General features: G+C 34.8%; 3 protein-coding genes across 3 annotated transcripts; all 3 read left to right on the top strand.

Annotated features, from left to right (window-relative positions):
• Nucleotides 1–609: 609 nt before the first annotated feature.
• LOC147507111 ((S)-coclaurine N-methyltransferase-like) lies at nt 610–3,377 on the top strand. The gene is given in 9 exon segments (XM_086599843.1): nt 610–916; nt 1,284–1,392; nt 1,614–1,838; nt 1,986–2,085; nt 2,192–2,302; nt 2,474–2,494; nt 2,496–2,564; nt 2,848–2,906; nt 2,998–3,377. Coding segments are annotated over 9 exon segments (1,077 nt in total). The 5' UTR covers nt 610–729; the 3' UTR covers nt 3,194–3,377.
• A 3,314-nt stretch (nt 3,378–6,691) lies between these two features.
• Nucleotides 6,692–8,248, top strand: LOC147507110 (uncharacterized). Its single transcript, XM_086599654.1, has one exon. It carries the CDS (start codon nt 6,692–6,694, stop codon nt 8,246–8,248), a length of 1,557 nt encoding a protein of 518 aa, XP_086455780.1.
• A 2,296-nt stretch (nt 8,249–10,544) lies between these two features.
• On the top strand, nt 10,545–12,951 carry LOC147507109 (protein FAR1-RELATED SEQUENCE 5-like). Its single transcript, XM_086599653.1, has 5 exons — nt 10,545–11,246; nt 11,458–12,161; nt 12,249–12,600; nt 12,682–12,843; nt 12,925–12,951. Exons 1-5 carry the CDS (start codon nt 10,545–10,547, stop codon nt 12,949–12,951), a joined length of 1,947 nt encoding a protein of 648 aa, XP_086455779.1.
• The last annotated feature ends 7,516 nt before the right edge of the window (nt 12,952–20,467 follow it).

Raw genomic sequence — 20,467 nt, 5'->3', positions numbered from 1 at the left:
TTTTGGTGGTGGAGTTCATATAACGGGCTCAAAGTAAGTAATATACAATATGCTTTAGCGTTGGAAAGTAAATTGTAATTTATTGGGTCAAGTTCTAGAAAGTTCAAGGTTCAAAAAATGCCCTAGAATGTGCATGCACTCAAGATGTTTCACATATATATGGTCAGTGGTGGAGTCAAGAAATTGAGTGAGGGTGAGCCAACCCCGACCCACCCCATTTACATCCCTTGTCCAACACAATAACACCTTGAAGAGTTAAGAGATGGAAATCTACTTACAGGTTAGAAGAGATGAATGGTGAGTGGCATCCTCGTTTCTGCTCTTGCTCACTGAGGAAGAAGACTCGGTGTTATATTTGCACCCATCACTCTTTGAAGCCCAAACTCGGCCCTCTCGAAAGCCCAATAGGCCCAACCCATTGACAGACTCATAGTGGATCAGGTGAAGGCCCAATTAGGTGATCTGATAATCTTTTATATCCACGGGTTTCACGTGTTGAAGGCTTTTCAAAGTGTTAATTCTTCTCTATTTTGTCACGTGCAGCACGTAATCACGACGATATTTGTCAAGCTCACTTAACTTTTTAGTTGCTGACCATTGTATTGTATAGACTAGAATTTTCATTTTAAGTTAGTTTGAGCTTATAAAAACAAGAACAAGCCTAAGTAGCCTACAAGAATCTATCTTCACTCTCTAACCATACTTGTACAATTTTATCTCAAGTTTCAAATGGCTGTGGAAGCAAAGCAACCAAAGAAGGCAGCTATAGTAGAGTTGTTAAAAAAGTTGGAACTGGGCTTGGTTCCATATGATGATATTAAGCACCTCATAAGGAGCGAACTGGCAAGGCGCCTGCAATGGGGTTATAAACCTACTTATGAAGAACAAACAGCTGACATCCAAAACTTAACTCATTGTAAGTCTCGGTAGAGCCATTGGTTATATACATATATGTGTGACATCCTAGAGACATATTCTAGTTTTCTTTCAAAAGAAAGATTTTACATGAGTTGCAGAGTCATCGTGTACAGTTGAGTTTATATCATTCCCTCTCTATCTGTATAAGTATAAGACTTGAATATATATTGACGGCCATAATTGAGTAAGTTCATATGGTGCAAGAAACTCCTTATGATAAGTGCTACAGAAAAATTAGTCATCGAAATATAGACATCTCATAATGATTGAGAAAAGCTTTTTTGTGGTCTTGCAACTCATTTTTTGTAGGCTAGAATTCGTGACTTGTGCAAAACAATTTGTTATTAAAATTTCTTTTCCTGCAGCTCTGCGACAAATGAAAATTGCAACAGAGGTTGATACCTTGGATTCACAAATGTACGAGATTCCTATTGAGTTTCTAAAGATTATGAATGGAAGTAACTTAAAAGGAAGGTATGCCATAATTTGATTGCCCTGCATTTCTGCACTCCCTATTTCTGTATCAATTATGAAGTATTTTACATACATAATATTCTGACGACATTTGCTCAAATAATTTACCATAACACCTTAGTTGTATGAAACTAGACATAGTTGTTATGGCAACTATACCGAGTTTTCATTATGTCATTCTTAGGACCTTACTTATTCTTGAGAATATTCTTCTTTGGTAGTTGTTGCTACTTCAAAGAAGATTCAACAACATTAGATGAAGCTGAGATAGCGATGTTGGATTTATACTGCGAGAGAGCTCAAATTCAAGATGGACAGAGTGTTCTTGATCTTGGATGTGGGCAAGGAGCTCTTACATTACATGTTGCACAGAAATATAAAAACTGTCGCGTAACAGCAGTAACAAATTCAGTTTCACAAAAAGAGTACATTGAAGAAGAATCAAGGTATTATTTTATCTTACTGCTTCATCTTTTGGAATTTTAACTCTACCCTATTTTGTGCTGAGCTCATTTGTATATGTAGTATGTTTTATTTCTTGGCTTATTGCTACCAAGCATAAGTTGATATATTGTTTACATTGTATTCTTCAGGAGACGTAATTTGTTGAATGTGGAAGTCAAATTGGCAGACATAACCACACATGAGATGGCTGAGACATACGATCGTATTTTGGTAATAGAGTTGTTCGAGGTACATAATGTGATACAGTTCTTATATTCCTAATGCTTTTGACACATCTTTGGACTTTGGCTATGACATATGAGGAGATCGAGTTCACCATTTCTTGTTTTTGCAGCACATGAAGAACTATGAGCTTCTCCTGAGGAAAATCTCAGAGTGGATATCGAAAGATGGGCTTCTCTTTCTAGAGCACATATGCCACAAGACCTTTGCTTACCACTATGAGGTACCCTAAAACCTCTGAGCTAAATGAAAATTTTATTCTAAGAGACACAGGACGCAGGTTTCACCATTAATGAAATTTTCATCACAAAGCAAGCTAGAAAGGCATTCCTCTTCTTTGTTTATAATACTCCTAAGCTAACTAATCAGTATTTGGTTCCTTTCTTGGGTGTAGCCTCTAGACGAATTTAATTGGTTTTACAGAGTACGTGTTTCCTGCTGGGACTATGATCATACCATCTGCGTCGTTCTTTTTGTATTTCCAGGTGAGCTCTCAGACATACTACTTAACCTCTATGCTTTTGAAGGGACTAGGGAGGTTCGTTGATTCCAAAACACACCTAGAATTCAAACTATACATGGCATACATCGACGCATCGAGCCATTCGGATGTGTGTGATTTATGTTTTTTAAACACATCCCAATAGGCAATTACTGCCATATAAGGCAGGTGTTCGGGGGAGACTATATAAGGAAAATCAAATGTCACCCATAAAGAAGTGCTCACTTTCATAACTTATTCTTGGTTTTTCGTAATATCTTTGATAGGATGACGTTTCGGTTGTGAACCATTGGACTCTTAGTGGGAAGCACTTTTCGCGTACCAAGTAAGAGCACAACCAAGTATTCTCGACTCTATGTTAGTTTTTCTCTTGTGTGGACATAAAGACAGTTGTTAATTCATTTGATCTGTTTCAGTGAGGAATGGTTGAAGAGATTGGACGCAAACCTTGATGTTATTAAACCAATGTTTGAGACTTTAATGGGAAATGAGGAAGAGGCAGTGAAGTTGATTAACTATTGGAGAGGATTTTGTTTATCTGGAATGGAAATGTTTGGATATAACAATGGTGAAGAATGGATGGCAAGTCATGTTCTGTTCAAGAAAAAATGATTTTGCCCAACAGTGTATTTCTTTCATTAGTAGCATTACTTGAATAAGTTTGGAAGAGTCTTCATATATCTGCTACATCCGGAAAGGACTAGCAACACAGTTTGTACATCGATTGTCCTCTGCTACATTTGTATGAGTTATTTTGGAGATGAAATAAATATATCTTTCGATGGGAAAAAACAAATGACTATAGTCAAGTCACCTATGATACAGCATTTCTTCAACTCGACTGGAGTTGGAGTAGGACTGCATCATGAAGACAAGACCATTGACATTTCTTAACCAGTCCTAGCTTAGCTGTTGGCTTAAATACAAAAGATGGTTCAAAAGTGAATTACATAGCCCCTTTCCGCTTGTCCAATGGATATTGGCTGGGTTTAGAATTTCTTAAAAAAAACAGAATTGGTCGATTATATCAGTCACCTCAGCCATAGGGTCATAGGGATGTGATTTACAAGGCCCTTTTAGTGTATGTCATAGAAAAAAGATTCTTAAACCCAATTCGAGCTTTGTTAAGAAACAGACATGGAATGAGTGTGTTAGAGAAAGATTTCCAAGATATTCTTTTTTGCAATTTAGAACATGTATAAAATTTAATTTAAAAAGGAACGATTGAATTTTTTTTCCAAGCTCTTATACTTTTTTTTCTTGAACTTGTGGAGCTGAGTCAAACCATTATATTTCTAGTTACCACTTGCGAGTTTTGAATGCTTTTGAGCTACGCCTCCGTTCAGTTTTCCTAAATATATTTTATTTTACAAAGCATACAACTGACAAGGCTCTTCAGTCTCCACATTGGTTTGAACTCTCACTCCACGTCCTGGTAGCTCATTGAGTACCCCGATTGGAGATAATGTGATTTCAAACAACGGCTAAAACAATTAGACAAACAAATGAACTAAAACAGACCTTATTTAATACCTTCTTTGTTGAGGAAACACAAAGTGAAAATGGAACACAAAACACTCACACCAAGTAGCCTAAGTGCCTAACAACCAAATTAGAACTGCAACGAAGCATATTACAATGACATTATCATCCTTATTCCTTCATTAGACTGTAATAGATGAATTTTCTTCCGAGCTCTTATGTTTTTCTTCTAGAACTTTCTTAGCTACAGCTTCAGCCATAGATGCTACTGAAACAGTATCAATAAGTGGTTCCATGATTTTGGCAAACTCAGGTTTTACGTAATATTCCATTGACGATTTGATGACACATGAATCTGGACCTGTCTCAACAACAATGATGGTGTCCATGTAGCATGTAACGCCTAGGTTTGCATAATCACGATGGTTTGTACTTTCAATCATAGTACAAAATATCCCGATATATCGTGATATTTGGGGATATCTATCTAAATTTCAAAAAAAGATATATAAATATCACGATATGTTCAGAGATATATACGACTGCAAATATCGACGATATTTAAACGATATTAGCGATATTTGTGATATTTGGAGATATTTGGAGATATTTTGTGTATATAACAATTTTATTTAATATTTACTATTATATTTCAAATAAATATAAATAATGTATCATGATATATCAAAAAATATCTACAATATCTACGATATTTGTGGATATTTTAGATATATCAACGATATTTGCATGTGAAACAATGTCAAATATCTTCAAAGAGGAGGATATATCCACGATACATATCCAGAAATTGAATATCGATAAATATCCATATCCTGATATTTTGTACTATGCTTTCAATATACATAGTTTGTGGTCTATGAACACAAATTTCTCCTTGTATGCATGAGGAAATACACCTACATAAGATTGTGATAAAAATCAAGTTATTAAATAAAATGTAATAATTAAACAAAAGAATACTTATTAAGTCGACTCATCATCTTCCCCAGTTGAAGAACCCATAAACCGCACCATTCGTTACCACATGTAAACAATCATTTAGAATCGTGATTATCTTCACAATGTAAAATAAACAAGAACAAACACTAATTCATTAGTTTATACTTCATAATTCATACTCTGAGTGGCCGAAGACTTGATGGAATAGTCTGATCCAGTATAAAGATAGTTAAAGCCCAGGCCCATGAGAACGGAATTATCTGATCCAGTACTTAGTAGAATTTGTATTTAAATGAAGACATTTTCTTCAATGTGCCAAAAGTCAAATACACCCAATGTGTACTAATTCACACCCCTCATCCACTCAAACTAAGGATTGAAGATGTATTACATAAAAGACAAAAAAAATTGAGCGAAAATTTTCACAAAAGCCCAAATCTCAATGAAAAAAATGTCTAATCAAAAGTAATAAATTGTACTCATTGAGTCTACTCAATGTGATGATATTAAACTAAATCATAAATAAATTCATTAAAGAAACTGCTCTTAACAAATTTCTCACAAAACTTTAACGGTATAACCAAAATTTTGGTAGTAAACTCATAGTACAAAATATCTCGATATATCGTGATATTTGGGAATATCTATTCAGATTTCAAAGAAAAATATATAAATATCATGATATGTTTAGAGATATATACGACTGCAAATATCAGTGATATTTCAATGATATTTGCGATATTTGTGATATTTTTGCGATATTTTTGCGATATTTTGTGTATATAATAATTTTATTTAATATTTAATATTATATTTCAAATAAATATAAATAATATATCATGATATATCAAAAAATATCTACAATATCTATGATATTTGTCGATATTTTGGATATATCTACGATATTTGCATGTAAAACAATGTCAAATATCTCTAAAGAGGAGGATATATCCATGATACATATCCAGAAATTGAATAGGGAATTGAATATCGATAAATACTCATATCCTGATATTTTGTACTATGAGTAAACTAATAGTAAATGACCGACATACCAGTAATTTGTGAAATTTGTGAAAGATTATTTATCAAATTTTGGTATAACCCAAATTATGTTCTAAAGCAGTGCTTAATAACATTATTTTCCCGTTGGCACACGTTATTTGCCACTGCTTAGTAGCAATTTAGGGCATGGTAATTTTTTTTGACATTTGCCAAATTTTCATTCACATGCTCTATTTTCTCATCTCTAGCTGGAAAAACATATTCACCTTTCCCTTGTATAAATTTTGCCAAAACGTTCCATATTTTTCCACTTCTAAATTTGTCTGTCAAAATTGATATTTGCTACTAGTATTTGCTCAATTAAATGAGAATTTTTATCAAGCTGGTCCTTATTAGCCCAATAAAGTGAGAATTTTTATTTGCCCATTGTGATTTGCCAATAATAAATTTGCCACTAGCAAATGGGGCAAACATTTTCATTTGTCAACTATGGCTATCAAATGTCGTGTCTGCTATCCCTATTTACTCTATGCAAACTAATTTGTATAATAAGTCTTTTTGTCACAACCTGGATATGATAAATGCTAATTTTTGGTGGGGGCATAATGAACATGGTAGTAATAAGTTGCATATGTTAAATTGGTCGGCATGTGTAAGAAAAGCATGGGTGGGGTAGGTTTTAAACAGTCTCTGTATCAGAATAAAGCTCTTATAGCTAAGCTGTGTTGGAAGCTGTTGACTGAGAAGGACTTGTTATGGGTTAAAATTATTAAGGATAAGTACTTTCGACATGGTTCCTTTCTGCAAGCCAAGAAAAGTAACTCTGCTTCGAAGTGGTGGAAAAACATTATTAAGGTAAGAAATGACATCTCCTCTCTTCACTGTTGGAGGATAACAGATGGACAAAACATTGATATTTGGGAGGATAATTGGATTCCTTCTATGCCTTTTAAGAAACCTTTTGGACCTAAACCGAATCCTATGAGAGCTGTGAGGTATGTTTCTGACTTGATTGATAATATTACAAATGCTTGGAACATTAGCTTGTTAAACGAGATGTTCACTACAGATGTTAGAGATGAGATTCTAAAAACTCGTATTTTTTCACAAAATTTGGATCAGAAGATCATTTGGACTTTAGAAAAAAATGGTATTTTCACTGTCAAATCGACATATAGTTGGTTTTTAAGTCAATCTAAGGTCGGTAGGACTCTTAGATCTTTATCTATTGCCAAAAATACTTGGTGCTATATTTGGAAACTTCATATTCCACATCGAGTCAAAATGTTCTTGTGGAAAATGCTTAACGACATTTTGCCAACTAGGAAAGTGTTATTTGATCGGCATGTTTGTCCTGTGTATACCTGTCCTTGTTGTCACCATGCGACTGAAAGCATTGAGCATGCCCTCTTCAGTTGTGTTTATTTAGATAAAATTTGGTTTGCCTCACCCCTTGCTATGCGTTTTCAGTCCTGGAATCAGCAGTTTAGTGCTGATGATGTGATCACTAAGGTTATCTCTCAATGTACCTCCAAGGATAATACTATTGTTAACTTATCTATCCTAGCGTCTACTGCCTATATGATTTGGGTAGATAGAAATTCTTTGGTTTTTGATCCCCGTCATAAAGCTGTTAACCCAGATCGGGTGCTGGAACAAGCACGAAGGTGTCTTATTCCTGCTCATGCTCCCGTGTGTTTGAAATACTTGATATCTGACTCTCATCTTCCTGACCTTTTTATGCTAGCATGTGACGGTAGTTTCGACCCTAGTTCATCACGGGCTGCTGTAGGCTACACTTTAAATAAATGGGCTTCTGGCTTATGTTCTGTAGGAAGCAGACTCGTCTCAGCAGGATCAGCAGAAGAGGTAGAGCTGCAAGCAGTAAAAGTCGGATTGGAACAAGCTCGTCAGCTAAGTGTTAGCAAGGTGGTGGTTTGTTCAAATAATAGGGGCATTGTTCAAGAGCTCAATGGAGTTTCATCTACAGTGTCTTGGTGTTGTGAGGGTCTTTTGCTTGAGATCCTTAATCTCAAAGCTAGTTTCAGTTTCTGCAAAATTGTTTTTTGCCCGAGGGAGTTGATTAGCCATGCCCATCTCATGGCAGCTACAGCAACCCTTTATAGTCCTTTTGTCTGTAATAACCAAGTACCTATGCATGTGAGACTTGGTTTTTCTGAAGTTCAATCACGTCTGTATGAACTATTCGCTATCTGTTAATGAAATCGGAAACTGTTAAAAAAAAAAAAAAAAAAAAAACAACAAACACTATGGCTATTAAACAGTCTAATTCCCAAACCTACACTCCCCATCGGTCTGTCCGAATTAAGACGGTCAATGAGCTTACAAATTTTCTCTTGAAAAAATATTCGTGAGGCCGAAATGAAACAAAGTTTTTGTTGGTTGGACTTGGCGTTAGAGCAAGAAATCGTCTCCCATCCCAAACACAAAACCTCTTGTATTACATTCAAATCCCTATTTTACGCTTATCTTGGTTGAGTGTGTCCCCACTCCAGTCCAGTCCAATGGTGTTTCATTCGATACAGTAATAGACATCGCGTGGGCGCACGAGGTATCTCATGAGGGTCTACGCCTCGATTTAAGCGAGAGAAGGTTGCAGTCCTCTGAGCCACATGCCTCGATTTAAGTGACAAATGGTTCAATGCTCTGAGCATTTCGTCTCGGATTTTGTGGCACATTCCAATGAACAAAAATGCCATGTGTAACAAGATTTCTCGGTCTATGCCCCGATGTAAGGAGTCCGAATATCGCACCACGTAGCACCCAAACACTTAGCATTTTTGATTGGCAACAATTTTACATAAAAAACCAGAAAAGAAAAAAATATTTTAATAAATGATAAATATGAGAAAACATAAATAAGTCTTACTCTCAGTTTCCACCACCGCCGGCCGGCAACCACCATTCACTTCTCCTCTGAGTAATGAAATAAGTCTTATACAAAGTAAAAATCCAAACAAGATCAATTTACAACAAAATTATACTAATCGCAAATTTTCGTAAAGTTTTAAAATTGTAATGGATTTTATGTTTTAAAAAAACAAAGAATTAATTGAAGTATGATTCAAATTTCAAATTGATTACACTAATAAAATGGAAGTGGGTGGTTTAGTAAAAGGCAAAAATGAGTTTAAAAGAAAAATGAGAAAGACAAAGACATAGAGAGATAGTGGAGGAGGAGAGTGACGGTGGTGGCGGTTGTTGCGGTGACAGTGGAGGAGCACCCAATACTAAAAACTTATTTTCAGCTATTTTTTTTTCAGTTTTTTGTGGTGTTTTAATTTCGCAGGAAAGAAATTATGAATTACAAATAAAATTAAATGTGTCAATAGAGATGGTGAACAAATTTGGACTCCGATTTAAGCTAGAGATGGTGCAGTCCTCTGAGCCACGTGCCTCAATTTAAAGAGAGATTTAAGTGAGAAAAGGTTCAGTCCAAACAATTAATGTGAACTCTTATTAGAAATTTAGAATCAGTGTTCATGATTTCAAATTGAATAGTAGTTTTAACTAGTATAAAATATCGGGATATGAGTATTTATCGATATTCATTTTTTTGATATGTATTGTCTAAATTATATCTATTTTTATATATTATTTCAGGCCTTATCAAATTTCTTCTATTTATAATTTATTATTTTTACGTAAAATTATGCATTTTTATTATTTCATTGTGAAGTACTCATTTTCATGAGTCCAACGATATATTTGCATATTTTGTGTGCAATTTATTATGCCACTACACCCTAATGTGACATTGGTATATATATATATACGGGCCGGCTACGTCGACATACTATCTTGACATACCAAGCCAACCATCAGATTTTATTGAATCTAACGCTCCAGACATCTAAAAAATAAAACCAAACAAATAAAAAAATGAATAAAATTGACATTAAATTGACATTTTCTTTTTCCACAAAAGAGAAACCCACGTCTTCTTCTTCATCTCCCCCCTTCACAATGTTTTTTTCACGAAAAACCTTGTTTACTTCCTTCACGTTTTTTTCCTCCCCAAAAAATAAGACACTAAAGAGAAGAACGAGTCATCTCTCACCAAAAAACTGTGCTTATCATCTTACCCTTGTGTAGAAGTCTGGTGGTTAATTAAATACTAGTTAATTAAATCAAAAAAGAGAAAAAACGCACAAGGGTTGGAACATAACACTTCATTGTACCACTTATGAACAAATACCTTCCACCTCATGGTCTCTCGTAATCTGACATCAAACGTTTGAAAAGATTGGGGGGCACCATACATTTTACATAAGAAGGATAGCTACTTCTCAGGGATATAGAGAGACCAAGATGATCACTTTGTTGATTAAGTTGAACTTGTTTAATCCATCGGAAGTCTGAAGCCCGATAAAGAAAGCTCCCGTTACTTAACATACCTAACACTTTGATCGAGGAAATCATTCTTCCATTTATTTCGGTCACATGTTTGCAAGTGTATAATTGAAGACATCTACCAATTGCCTTAGAATTCACTATGCACCATATCCCGGACGAGCCACCAATTTATGTACAAGTGGATTCTTCTCCAATTGAAGCCACAAACGAGGACATACAATTGTTAGAAGCGCCGTATGTAGGGATGCCGTTTAATAGTTTCGAAGAAGCAAAGAATTACTACAAAGAGTACGGTCGACAACAGGGATTTGAGACACGTGTTAGGAGTGCAGATAAAAGACAATCACATGTGGACATACCTTCTAGTTGTCTCTTGGTTTGTTCACGTGAGGGGATCCATAACAAGAAAGAAGATGTGTCTAGTGGAGTGTCAAGAACATCAAGAAACACTTCGACTATTAAGTGTGACTGTAAAGCAAAAATGAGATTGGGAAAGAAAAAATTGGAGAATATATACAGAATAACATTGGTTGAAAACAGCCATAGCCATGGCTTGGTTTCTCCTTACAAGAGGGGTTCAATGAGAGCAAATAAATCTATGCCAGAAGAAGCAAAGAATCTTACAGAGATTTTTGATAATGAGGGTTTACCAGTGGGAAAAGTTGCATCAGTTTTCTCTGGGGATGCAATTGGGCTTACTTCAAAGATGTGTCAAAACTATTCTGCCACAAGAAAGAAACCAAAAGAAAATGATGCGATGGCTGTACTTGATTACTTTAAGCAAAAGAGGGTAGAAAATTATCAATTCTACTACGCTGTTCAACTGGATCCTAATGGCACCGTAGTTAATTTTTTTTTGGATAGAAGGACGGTCTCGGGTGTAGTACGAGTACTTTGGAGACGTTGTATCTTTCGATACAACTTACCGAACTAATATTTATAAAATGCCTTTTGCCCTTTTTACTGGTGTCAACCACCGTTTGCAGTCCATTCAATTTGGTTGTGCATTATTGCTTGATGAGACTGAGGAAACATTTGTGTGGTTATTTCAGACATGGCTTGCAGCTATGGGTGGTCGCCTTCCAACTTCGATTCTCACTGGTCAAGACAGGGCGATGACTGCAGCGATTGCTAAGGTATTCCCTTCTACACGACATCGTCATTGTTTTTGGCATGTTTCTAATAAATTTTCAGAGAAGTTGGGGCATGTCTACCATAAAAACAACACTTTTGCTACAGAGTTAAGCTTCATTCTTAAATCATATAGGATAGATGATTTTGAAAGCAAGTGGCATGTACTGATGTCAAAGTACAATTTGGTGGAGCATAGTTGGTTGAAGGAAATGTATGAGTTAAGAAGAAATTGGGTTCGGGTTTATCACTTAGACACCTTCTTTGCTGGAATGAACACAACTGGGTGGAGTGAATCAATGAACTCTTATTATGATAATTTTGTTAGTTCGACGACTATTCTCATGCAGTTTGTCCACGGTAACGAAAGAAGTTTGGAACTGATTGCCAAGCATGAAAGAGACTTTGATTACAATACTGAACATAAATGTCGCAATGTGGGTAGAAATGAATTCCTTTTGAAGCATGCTGGCAAAGTGTACACAATAAATATTTTTAATAAATTTAAGTCTCAGATGGAAAATGCAAGAAACTGCTACAAAATTGTTGAAGAGGAGGTTGATAGAAACGAATGGAACTTATTTCTTGAAATCAAGAAAGCCTCGAGAATACCAATGTTTGGAAAGTGAGTTTTGATAGAACAACCCCGGAGGCCGAGTGTGAATGTAAGTATTTCAAGTTTATGGGTATACCTTGCGCTCATCTTCTGAAGAGATTTTTTCTACAAATATGGCGTCGAAGAGATTCCAGCTCACTTTATTTTAAAGAGGTGGACGCAAAAGGCAAACACTTACAGAGTTGTGTTTGATGGTGGATTAGTGAACAGTCATGGAAACCAGGAGGCTTTAAGAGTTTTCCATTGCATTAAAGTTTCTACTCAATTGGCATATGATGCAGCAACTAATGTTGAGAGTTACGCATTTTTCATAGAGAAAATGAGTGAACTATCAATCGGAGTTGCCAAGTGCAAGGAAACTCTTACTGAAGCAATTACTAAAGAAGGAGCTACTAAAGAAGGTGGTTTTAATTTAACTAATGAGAAGCGCAAAGTTGATATAGCGGAGGTATTTTCTTATCACTTGCTTTACCACGATTAAATTTATTTTTAAGTTTAATTAACCCCTTAATTAATCTTTGATTCACAGGTTTTAATTTTGAACCCAAATATTTCTCAAACAAAAGGGAGAAATAAGAGAATAAAGTCTAGCAGGGAGATAGCCCAAGAAGAAAAGAATGGGAGATTCTGTAAATCGTGCCAAAAGATTGCAAAACACAACTCAAGAAATTGTCCAGAGAAGATTAAAAATGTAAGAATGTGTATTATAGTAAATTTAATTTTGCATACTTATATATTTTTTTTCCAATTTTAACATGTCTTTTACTTGCAGGCTACTTCTAGCGAGCAACACGGTTAATTAGGAGTGGGAAAGAGATGCTGAAATTTGATAGCGGGTGTGCTAAATTTTGATAGGAGTGTGGTGGATGTTTTTTTGCATGAAGAGGATGTCGAGCAATAAGAAATGACTTATGCGTTCAAAGAACTGCTGTTATTGATTTATTTATTTTTCTATTATTTTAGGTGCTGAATCATTCAATCTTTTTTTCTATGGCTAAATCTATGGTGTGCAGGTCGTATCAAATCTGGGCCACTCATACCAAGGGGTGCGTGTGTATTGCATGGCAAAAGTACTGATCCAAAAGCCCACATTACCCGCGCACCATACGACCTGCGCACTGAAGACATGCTCTTTTTCTATTACTTTTGTTATTAGGAAACAATGCGGTAGCTGTTAATGGAATTCGTAATTTTGGCAGACAAAATGTGGTAATTGTTCCTCACTGATATACAAATAACTCTGACACATTCCTTGTTGATGGATTTTGGAGTTTGAAATTTTGGCAAACAATGTGGTAGACAAATATCTCTTGTACAGCTCTCATCGGATATGATGCTACCTCAACTTTGACTCTGAGTAGATTAAGATCCAAACATCTCTCGGGTAGTCCTACCTCCATAGCTTTTTATTCTTGAAAGATTACTAAATCCGGTTTCCCACTTCCAATACAAGCCACTGGAATAGTACCATTACTGTCTCTAGTGATTTCATTATGTCCTATAGCCTAGTTAATTAGAAGGATGAGCTTTGAACGGTACTGAACACCAATTTGATATAACTCCTTGCTTCATGTGAGTCTTGAACTTCTGAAATCTGTCTTTGTATATAGTCTCTCATCTTTCTAATGATTTTACTTGGGTGTACCTGAGAATCTTTAGATATTTGCTTGGATTTGATTTGTTTTCTTGAGGCACTGACAACACTAGTCCTCTTTTCGAAAGCACCAAAAAGTTGCCTCTTCTATACATGTTCTTAACATCAAATGAACTGCTTATGAATGTGGTACGTACTATTTCTTTGGTGCCAAACATTTCTGTTTCACATCCTGCTAGCACAACCTAGAATATTTCAAAAGGGGATATTACGAAAATGTCATCCAGCTCCATTTTAAAGAAACAACAAGCAAAAATGACGGAAATGTGGATGGAACATTTCATCAAATATATTTTCCTTATATTTTTAATGGATAAATCCCAAAATGCATCAATAATGACATAAACAATGGTAAAATTCTTCACAAAAATTTACTTCACAAAAATGTAACTTTTACAATTGCTATTAACTAAAATCATCTTTCACAAAAACACAGTTCTAAAAAAAAAAGTCGAAAATTTGGCCATCCTTCAATGGGATTTTTCCATAGAACAGAAGCAAATTGGTCGGAATGGATGATTTTCGAATTCGACAATTATAACACCCCGTGTTTTTATTCTTTTTTTTCCTAAGAATAATAATAATAATAAAGATAATATAATGGAAATAGATAAAACAGAGATAGGATATCTAGCAGTTACGGATAAGAGCCCGTAAGTAAATAGATAAGTGTTGTCCTTGTTTTTCGGTGAGTTTTTCTCACGTAGAGTTTTTGAGGGAAAAACACAGGGAGAGTTTTAGAAAAAAAAAAAAAAAAAAAAAGAGTTTTACTGAAAAGGTTTTGAACGAGGAAGATAGTCTTTTAACACGACGGTCGGCGTCGATCTTTTCGGTATCTTTTCTTTCGAAGGCTTCAGTTTTAAAAGCGTGAGTAGATACTTTATGCACTTCTTTTTATAAAAAAATAAATTTCTCGTTATTTGTTGGATACTTTGGAAAAATGGGGCTCATCTTGTGTTTTGATCTGATTCGATTTTTCTCTGCCTTTATTCTATCTTTCTCTCCTCTTGTTTAACTATTGAATTTGATCATATGTTAGTATAAGGATTTGGTTAATAACTGAAACTCTGGATTGAATTTGCCGGAACTTGGAACAGGTCGTTAATGGCGGCTTAAGTTAAACCAATAAATCGTTCTGATTATTTTTGTGATTTGGACTACTGTGGTTGTGTTTGGAACTGTTAGGGTTATAATTGGTGATAGATGGGTTGTTGGTGTCGCGAGATGGGGCTGCTGAAGCTCCGGAGGAGCTTCAATGGCGACCAAACCAAACCAAACCGTCCTGCGTTTTTATTGTTTGGATTAGTGTTTTGTTTGGGTTTTTGTTGGGAGATTGTTGTTGGGTTGAGGTGGATGTGTTGGTGGTGGATTGGGTGCTGGAGAGGGGACGATTGGAGCTTTACAGAGTGTTAATGGCGTAGGTCGTGATTTTTACAGTATAATGAAATAATGAATTTTTGGTATAGGTACATGGGGTTTTTCTCCATGAACCAAACCGCTGGGTTTTTGTGAGGTATGGATGGCCGGTGGTGGCTGTATAGGCGGTGGAGGCGCTGGTGGAAGTTTTGTGAGGAAGGAGATAAACAGTGAAATTCGAATTTGGGCTTGGGCCAAATCGTGGGTTGGGCTTATGTTTTAAATTTTTGATTTTATTTTTAGATTTAAGTTTAGACTTTGGGCCTTTGACTTTGGGCTTTTGGGTTAGAGGAGTTTGGGGCTGGTTGACTGCTGTTGACCATTGGCAGGTCGACTTTGACTTTGACCAGGGTTGACTTTGACAAGAGTTGACTTTTGACCAGGGTTGACTTTGACCAGTTGACCTAATTTGACCTTTTAACTCGGATTATGATTTGGGCTATTAAGATAGGTTTAGGGCTATTAGCATGCTTGGCTTTAGGCTAAGACCGTTATATATACGTGTGTATGTGTATTAACTACTATGTGATATTTCAGTTTTTATGATATGCAACGTTATGACACTTAGACATTAATCTAATTAATAACGCGTAAACCAAAAATACATGAATCAAGATACTCCTCCGTTCTCTAAATGATATATACAATAAAGTTCAATAATGCGTAAATAATTTACCGCACTCTTTTAGAACTCTCCACGCCTCAAGTTTTGGAATTGAGTTTTATGACTGTTGATGTCATATGTTAGGTGGGCATTTATTGAATGTGCCATAAATGGCCCGTTAGCGTTATATATGGGTATTCATTGAATGTGCCATGAATGACTCGGGTATTCATTGAATGTGCCATGAATGACCAGATTGTTTGGACTACCCTAGAGAGGAACTAAGGTATTCGCCTTGCGGGTTAGTTGTATTCTTTGATTATGCGAGTGTTTGGGTTTACTTTTGAATACCTAATATAATATCTACATATGTTATATAGAAGTTCTAACTTTCTTTTGCAGGAGGGTAGGACTTAATAACATTTTGTGCAGGGACGCGGTCCTACCCTTATACATCAGTGGATATCGGTAAGTTTTAATTCAATGATTTAGATATTAAAAACGAGTTATTAGAATGAGTTAATATAATGGAAGTTTTGCTTGGGAAGAAACTATGCCGGTTGAAATGACGGAACTACCTGTCTTCCAAGCTGAGAATGATTAAGTTATGGGAAAATATAACGTGATTGTTTGGATAATTAAAGTATGATAATGGTTTTATGTGGTTAGTCTACTCATACCAAAGAAATTCCATTTTGTCGACCCATGTTTGCTTTGTTTTGGCTTAACGTGGGTGTGTTCTTGGGAACATAGGTGGAAGGCGGTGGAACCGCAAGTGATTTGGATTCTTGCCCCGGAGCAGTCCGGGAGGTTATTTTATTAGGTCCGATCTTTTGGAAGTATGTAATAACGTAGTTTTCTTTTCATATGACATGAAAATACGATGTTGAAGACACCATTATTCTTAGAGTGGTTTGATGTTTTATTGGGACGGGAAGATAGACTTTTATAAAGTAATAAAGAGAATTTTTGGAGATTATTTTTGTTGTTAAGATTCTTTATGATGTGGGTTTTAGGTTTTTACATGTGTTGTATCTACCCCGTCATAGCCTGGGTTTTTAGACAATTGAATCGAGTGATGTTTGAGATATTTATATTTCAAATATTCACTTTTTTTTATTGTTTAGAAATTTGGGCTGTGACAACAATCCTAGTTTTATTTTAATCTTCGACAAAGAGAGCCTCAAATCTAATCTTCATCTCCTCCAATAGAGCGATCTCGGTCCAACAAAAATAAAACGTGAATGAAAAAGATTGAGAGAGAGAGAACTAATGGTATCTAAACCGAACAAAAATTTGAGAGAGAGAAGTTGAGTGAGGGAGAACGATGCGACTCTGTTTCTCTTTGGTAGAGAAAAAAAGAGAGAGAAGAAGAAGCTACGTGAATGAGGAATATGAAAAGGTTTTTCGTTTGAGAAAAGAAATTGTCAATTTTGCCCTTTTTTAAACTATTTGTTTGGTTATTAGAAGCACATCTGTACATTAGATTTTGTTTGATCTAACGGTTGGCTGGGTATCAAGATAGTATGTTAGTATAGTATGTCGACGTAGCCGGCCCATATATATATATATATGATTAAGTTTATTTGTAATTAGGGGTTGCCCGTGCCTCATTCCCGATGAACGAACAAATAAGCAGGACCCTTTAAACCTTTTACCCAGAGGCCCCTAACAACCTTTGTTGACTTGTAAGTCTAATCCAGTGTTACCCAGCAACCTTTAGCTAACCATCACACTATTTGAGCTCACTTGAAAATGCCATGTCACAACTTGTAAAATATAATGTTAGCCGTCGGATGGGGCCGTATGGGCCCCACACCAAACCTTTTTATAAAATAGATTGCAGGCCCAAGCCCAAATATTAGAATGGACGGCCCAAATTATTAAGTGACGTAGTGAGGTGGCAGTCAAGAATTGATCAAGAATGTTGGATCAAATATTGTTTGAGAATATTCTTTGTATCTTTAATTTACACCAATTCATATTCACAAGATCATATCTTTATATTAAGTCAACTTTCCTTGTTTTCATTTTCTACCAATCCAAATCATTTCCAAGCCATTATATTTCCACCAAATATTTTTTTCCTTCCTTTTTCATACGAAAATCTTCCTACCTAAATATTTTTCCCTTCCATTATCATTAATTCTCAATATTTCCCATTCCATAAATTCCATGATATCATTGGAAAGAATACAAATTGAAGATCAAGGACAAACCCAGATTGGAAAGCTTCTGCAAGATTTTATGCAAGAGAATATTTTGCTTGGTGTCTAAATATTTTGCTTGGTGTCTAAATATTTTGCTACCATTTTCAATTGTTTTGAGAAGAAAAATTTCCTATTGTTAGCACATTGTGAGCCTATAAATAAAGGCCTTTAGGGAGGATTCAAGACATTTTCTCCATTCTCCACTCGTCATTCATTCCTTAGTTCATTCTTAGATTTATTAGTAGAGATAGAAGTTTTAGAAGAATTCATTGTAGAAGAAGAAGCTTACGTAAGTTATTTCATTATTAATAAAATTTATATAGTTTTTTCATTCTACATGTCTCTAACTTAATTTCTTTTCTAGGATTTCAAGATGTAGTCAATATAATGATTGTGCAATTTTTCTTAACTTCATTCATTATTGTTTTGCATGTCAAATAATTTTAGTTCCAATTACAAGAGTACACCTTTAGTTTTAAATGCTTAATTAATATATTTCATTGCGTGTTCTTAGTTTGACACATTATACTTAGATTGAATCATTTGATAGTGTGTACTTTTTCTGCCATGCAATAGTTAGAATTAATTTATTGAAGGTTGAAAAGGGGAGGAATTAAAGTTTACACTTTATGTTAGTATTGGTATGTAAAGATAGATTTTTCCAATTAAATTCATCTAGCCATGGTTTAATTTGAGTTATATAAAATGAATGAAATTGAGAAAATTGGGCATGAATTATATAGATGAAACCTTGAAATCCTAGACTTTAGTTATAATCATTTAAGTACCAATTAATTTTCTCGCTTTATTTTTATTAGTTAGAAATTTCACTAAAAAAAATATTAAATTATTATTGTTCTAGTTGGTAAATCATTTTAAATAGAGTATAAATTAAATTAGTCTCTGTAGATACGACCCTACTTAGCACTATACTATTTATTAAATATTAAGTAGGAAATTAATTTGTTGATTCTAAGTGCGATTTACGACGATTTTGACATTAACCAATCATTTGCATGTATCGTGGATATATCTCTTCTTTAAAGATATTTTACATTGTTTTATATGGAAACATCGAAGATATATTTAAAATATCGATAAATATTGTAGATATTTCTTAATATATCACGATATATCATTTATATTTATTTGAAATATAATAATAAATATTAAATAAAATTATTATCTAAACAAAATATCACAAATATCGTAAATATTGTCGAAATATCACCGATATTTGCAGTCTTATATATCTCTAAACATATCAGGATATTTATGTATCTTTTGCTGAAATCTCGATAGATATCACGATATTTTGTACTATGGTTCGAACTAATCATACAAAATATTTTAGAGCATACAAAACATTCCAAAATCGGTTGCATTCATTGAAATCCCACAAAAAGCAATGGATCAATTCTGCTACCACCTAGAGCTCTTTGATAATGGTGGACAGTGTGAGTCCCACACTGAACCGAAAAAATAATAGTGTAGCCGAATTCTAGCAAAACTCGATAGCATTGTAGTGCATCCAAAACCAAACTGAATCAACAATAAGATATATTATATTACCAGTTGGAATTGAGCTGATCCGAACCAAAATCTATAAATTCAATCAAATCTTAGATTATACCTTATAAGTGTAAATTTGTTGTTATGTATGTAAGACACAACACCAAACCTACACTTGTATAAATACCTTGCTCACAAAATTATGTTGTCGTATAACTTGAGCAAGAATTTGTACTCATGCCTAAACACTAAAGCATGTATGACTACGGTGCTGAATTGACTCTAAGAAAATCTATGTAAGAAGGATTTGTATGGAAAGATTTTACACTACACTTAAAATACAATTAAATGGAAATTACAATCATCAATTTAAAACTAAACTTACTTATAGAAGATAGAGAAAGAGTAGTGGAGGATTGACTCCACTCATGATTAGATCAAAGAACTGTATCAGACATATTTTTCATTGCATCTCTAATTCTCATTGGGTTTAATTTATAGACAAACCCAAAGTCGGATTCGAGTTTTGGTCCCTAACACGTTGAACTTACCTCTAAGAACAATCTGTTAGCATGAGAAATTGAAGTGATATTTCATCTCTGAAATATCCATTCAACTCCTAGTCTGTTAGTGTATCTGGCGTTCATTGGAATTTAGATTTGGCTAAGATCTAGCACGTGCGCTACTATATTAGTCGCGTACACTACTCTGTCTGAAAATACAGACTTCTAATTTGAACGGATGCTACCATGTTACAGTATGATGCAATCGCAGGCTTGATCGTGCTGAGTAATGAACTGTAAATCCTAGTTTTGACTCTAATCATCACATGAGCTTCATCAACCCTCCACAAGGAAGGGTTTTAGCTCATGATCCTAGGATCTATGAACTAATTACAAGAGATTCTAAAGAAAATAGT

Source organism: Coptis chinensis, chromosome 3 (assembly GCF_015680905.1).
Source record: "Coptis chinensis isolate HL-2020 chromosome 3, ASM1568090v1, whole genome shotgun sequence".
In the NCBI taxonomy this organism is placed as follows: domain Eukaryota; kingdom Viridiplantae; phylum Streptophyta; class Magnoliopsida; order Ranunculales; family Ranunculaceae; genus Coptis; species Coptis chinensis.
Note: the sequence above shows the minus strand (reverse complement) of the source record. Positions and strands in the feature narration are given on the sequence as shown.

Bases quoted from the DNA above. Each gene is read 5' to 3' on its own strand.
- LOC147507110 (XM_086599654.1), top strand. From the start codon at position 6,692: ATGGGTGGGGTAGGTTTTAAACAGTCTCTGTATCAGAATAAAGCTCTT.
- LOC147507109 (XM_086599653.1), top strand. From the start codon at position 10,545: ATGCACCATATCCCGGACGAGCCACCAATTTATGTACAAGTGGATTCT. The intron at 12,162-12,248 runs GTGAGTTTTGAT...CATCTTCTGAAG, and splicing joins AGAATACCAATGTTTGGAAA to AGATTTTTTCTACAAATATG. The intron at 12,601-12,681 runs GTATTTTCTTAT...TTTGATTCACAG, and splicing joins GCAAAGTTGATATAGCGGAG to GTTTTAATTTTGAACCCAAA.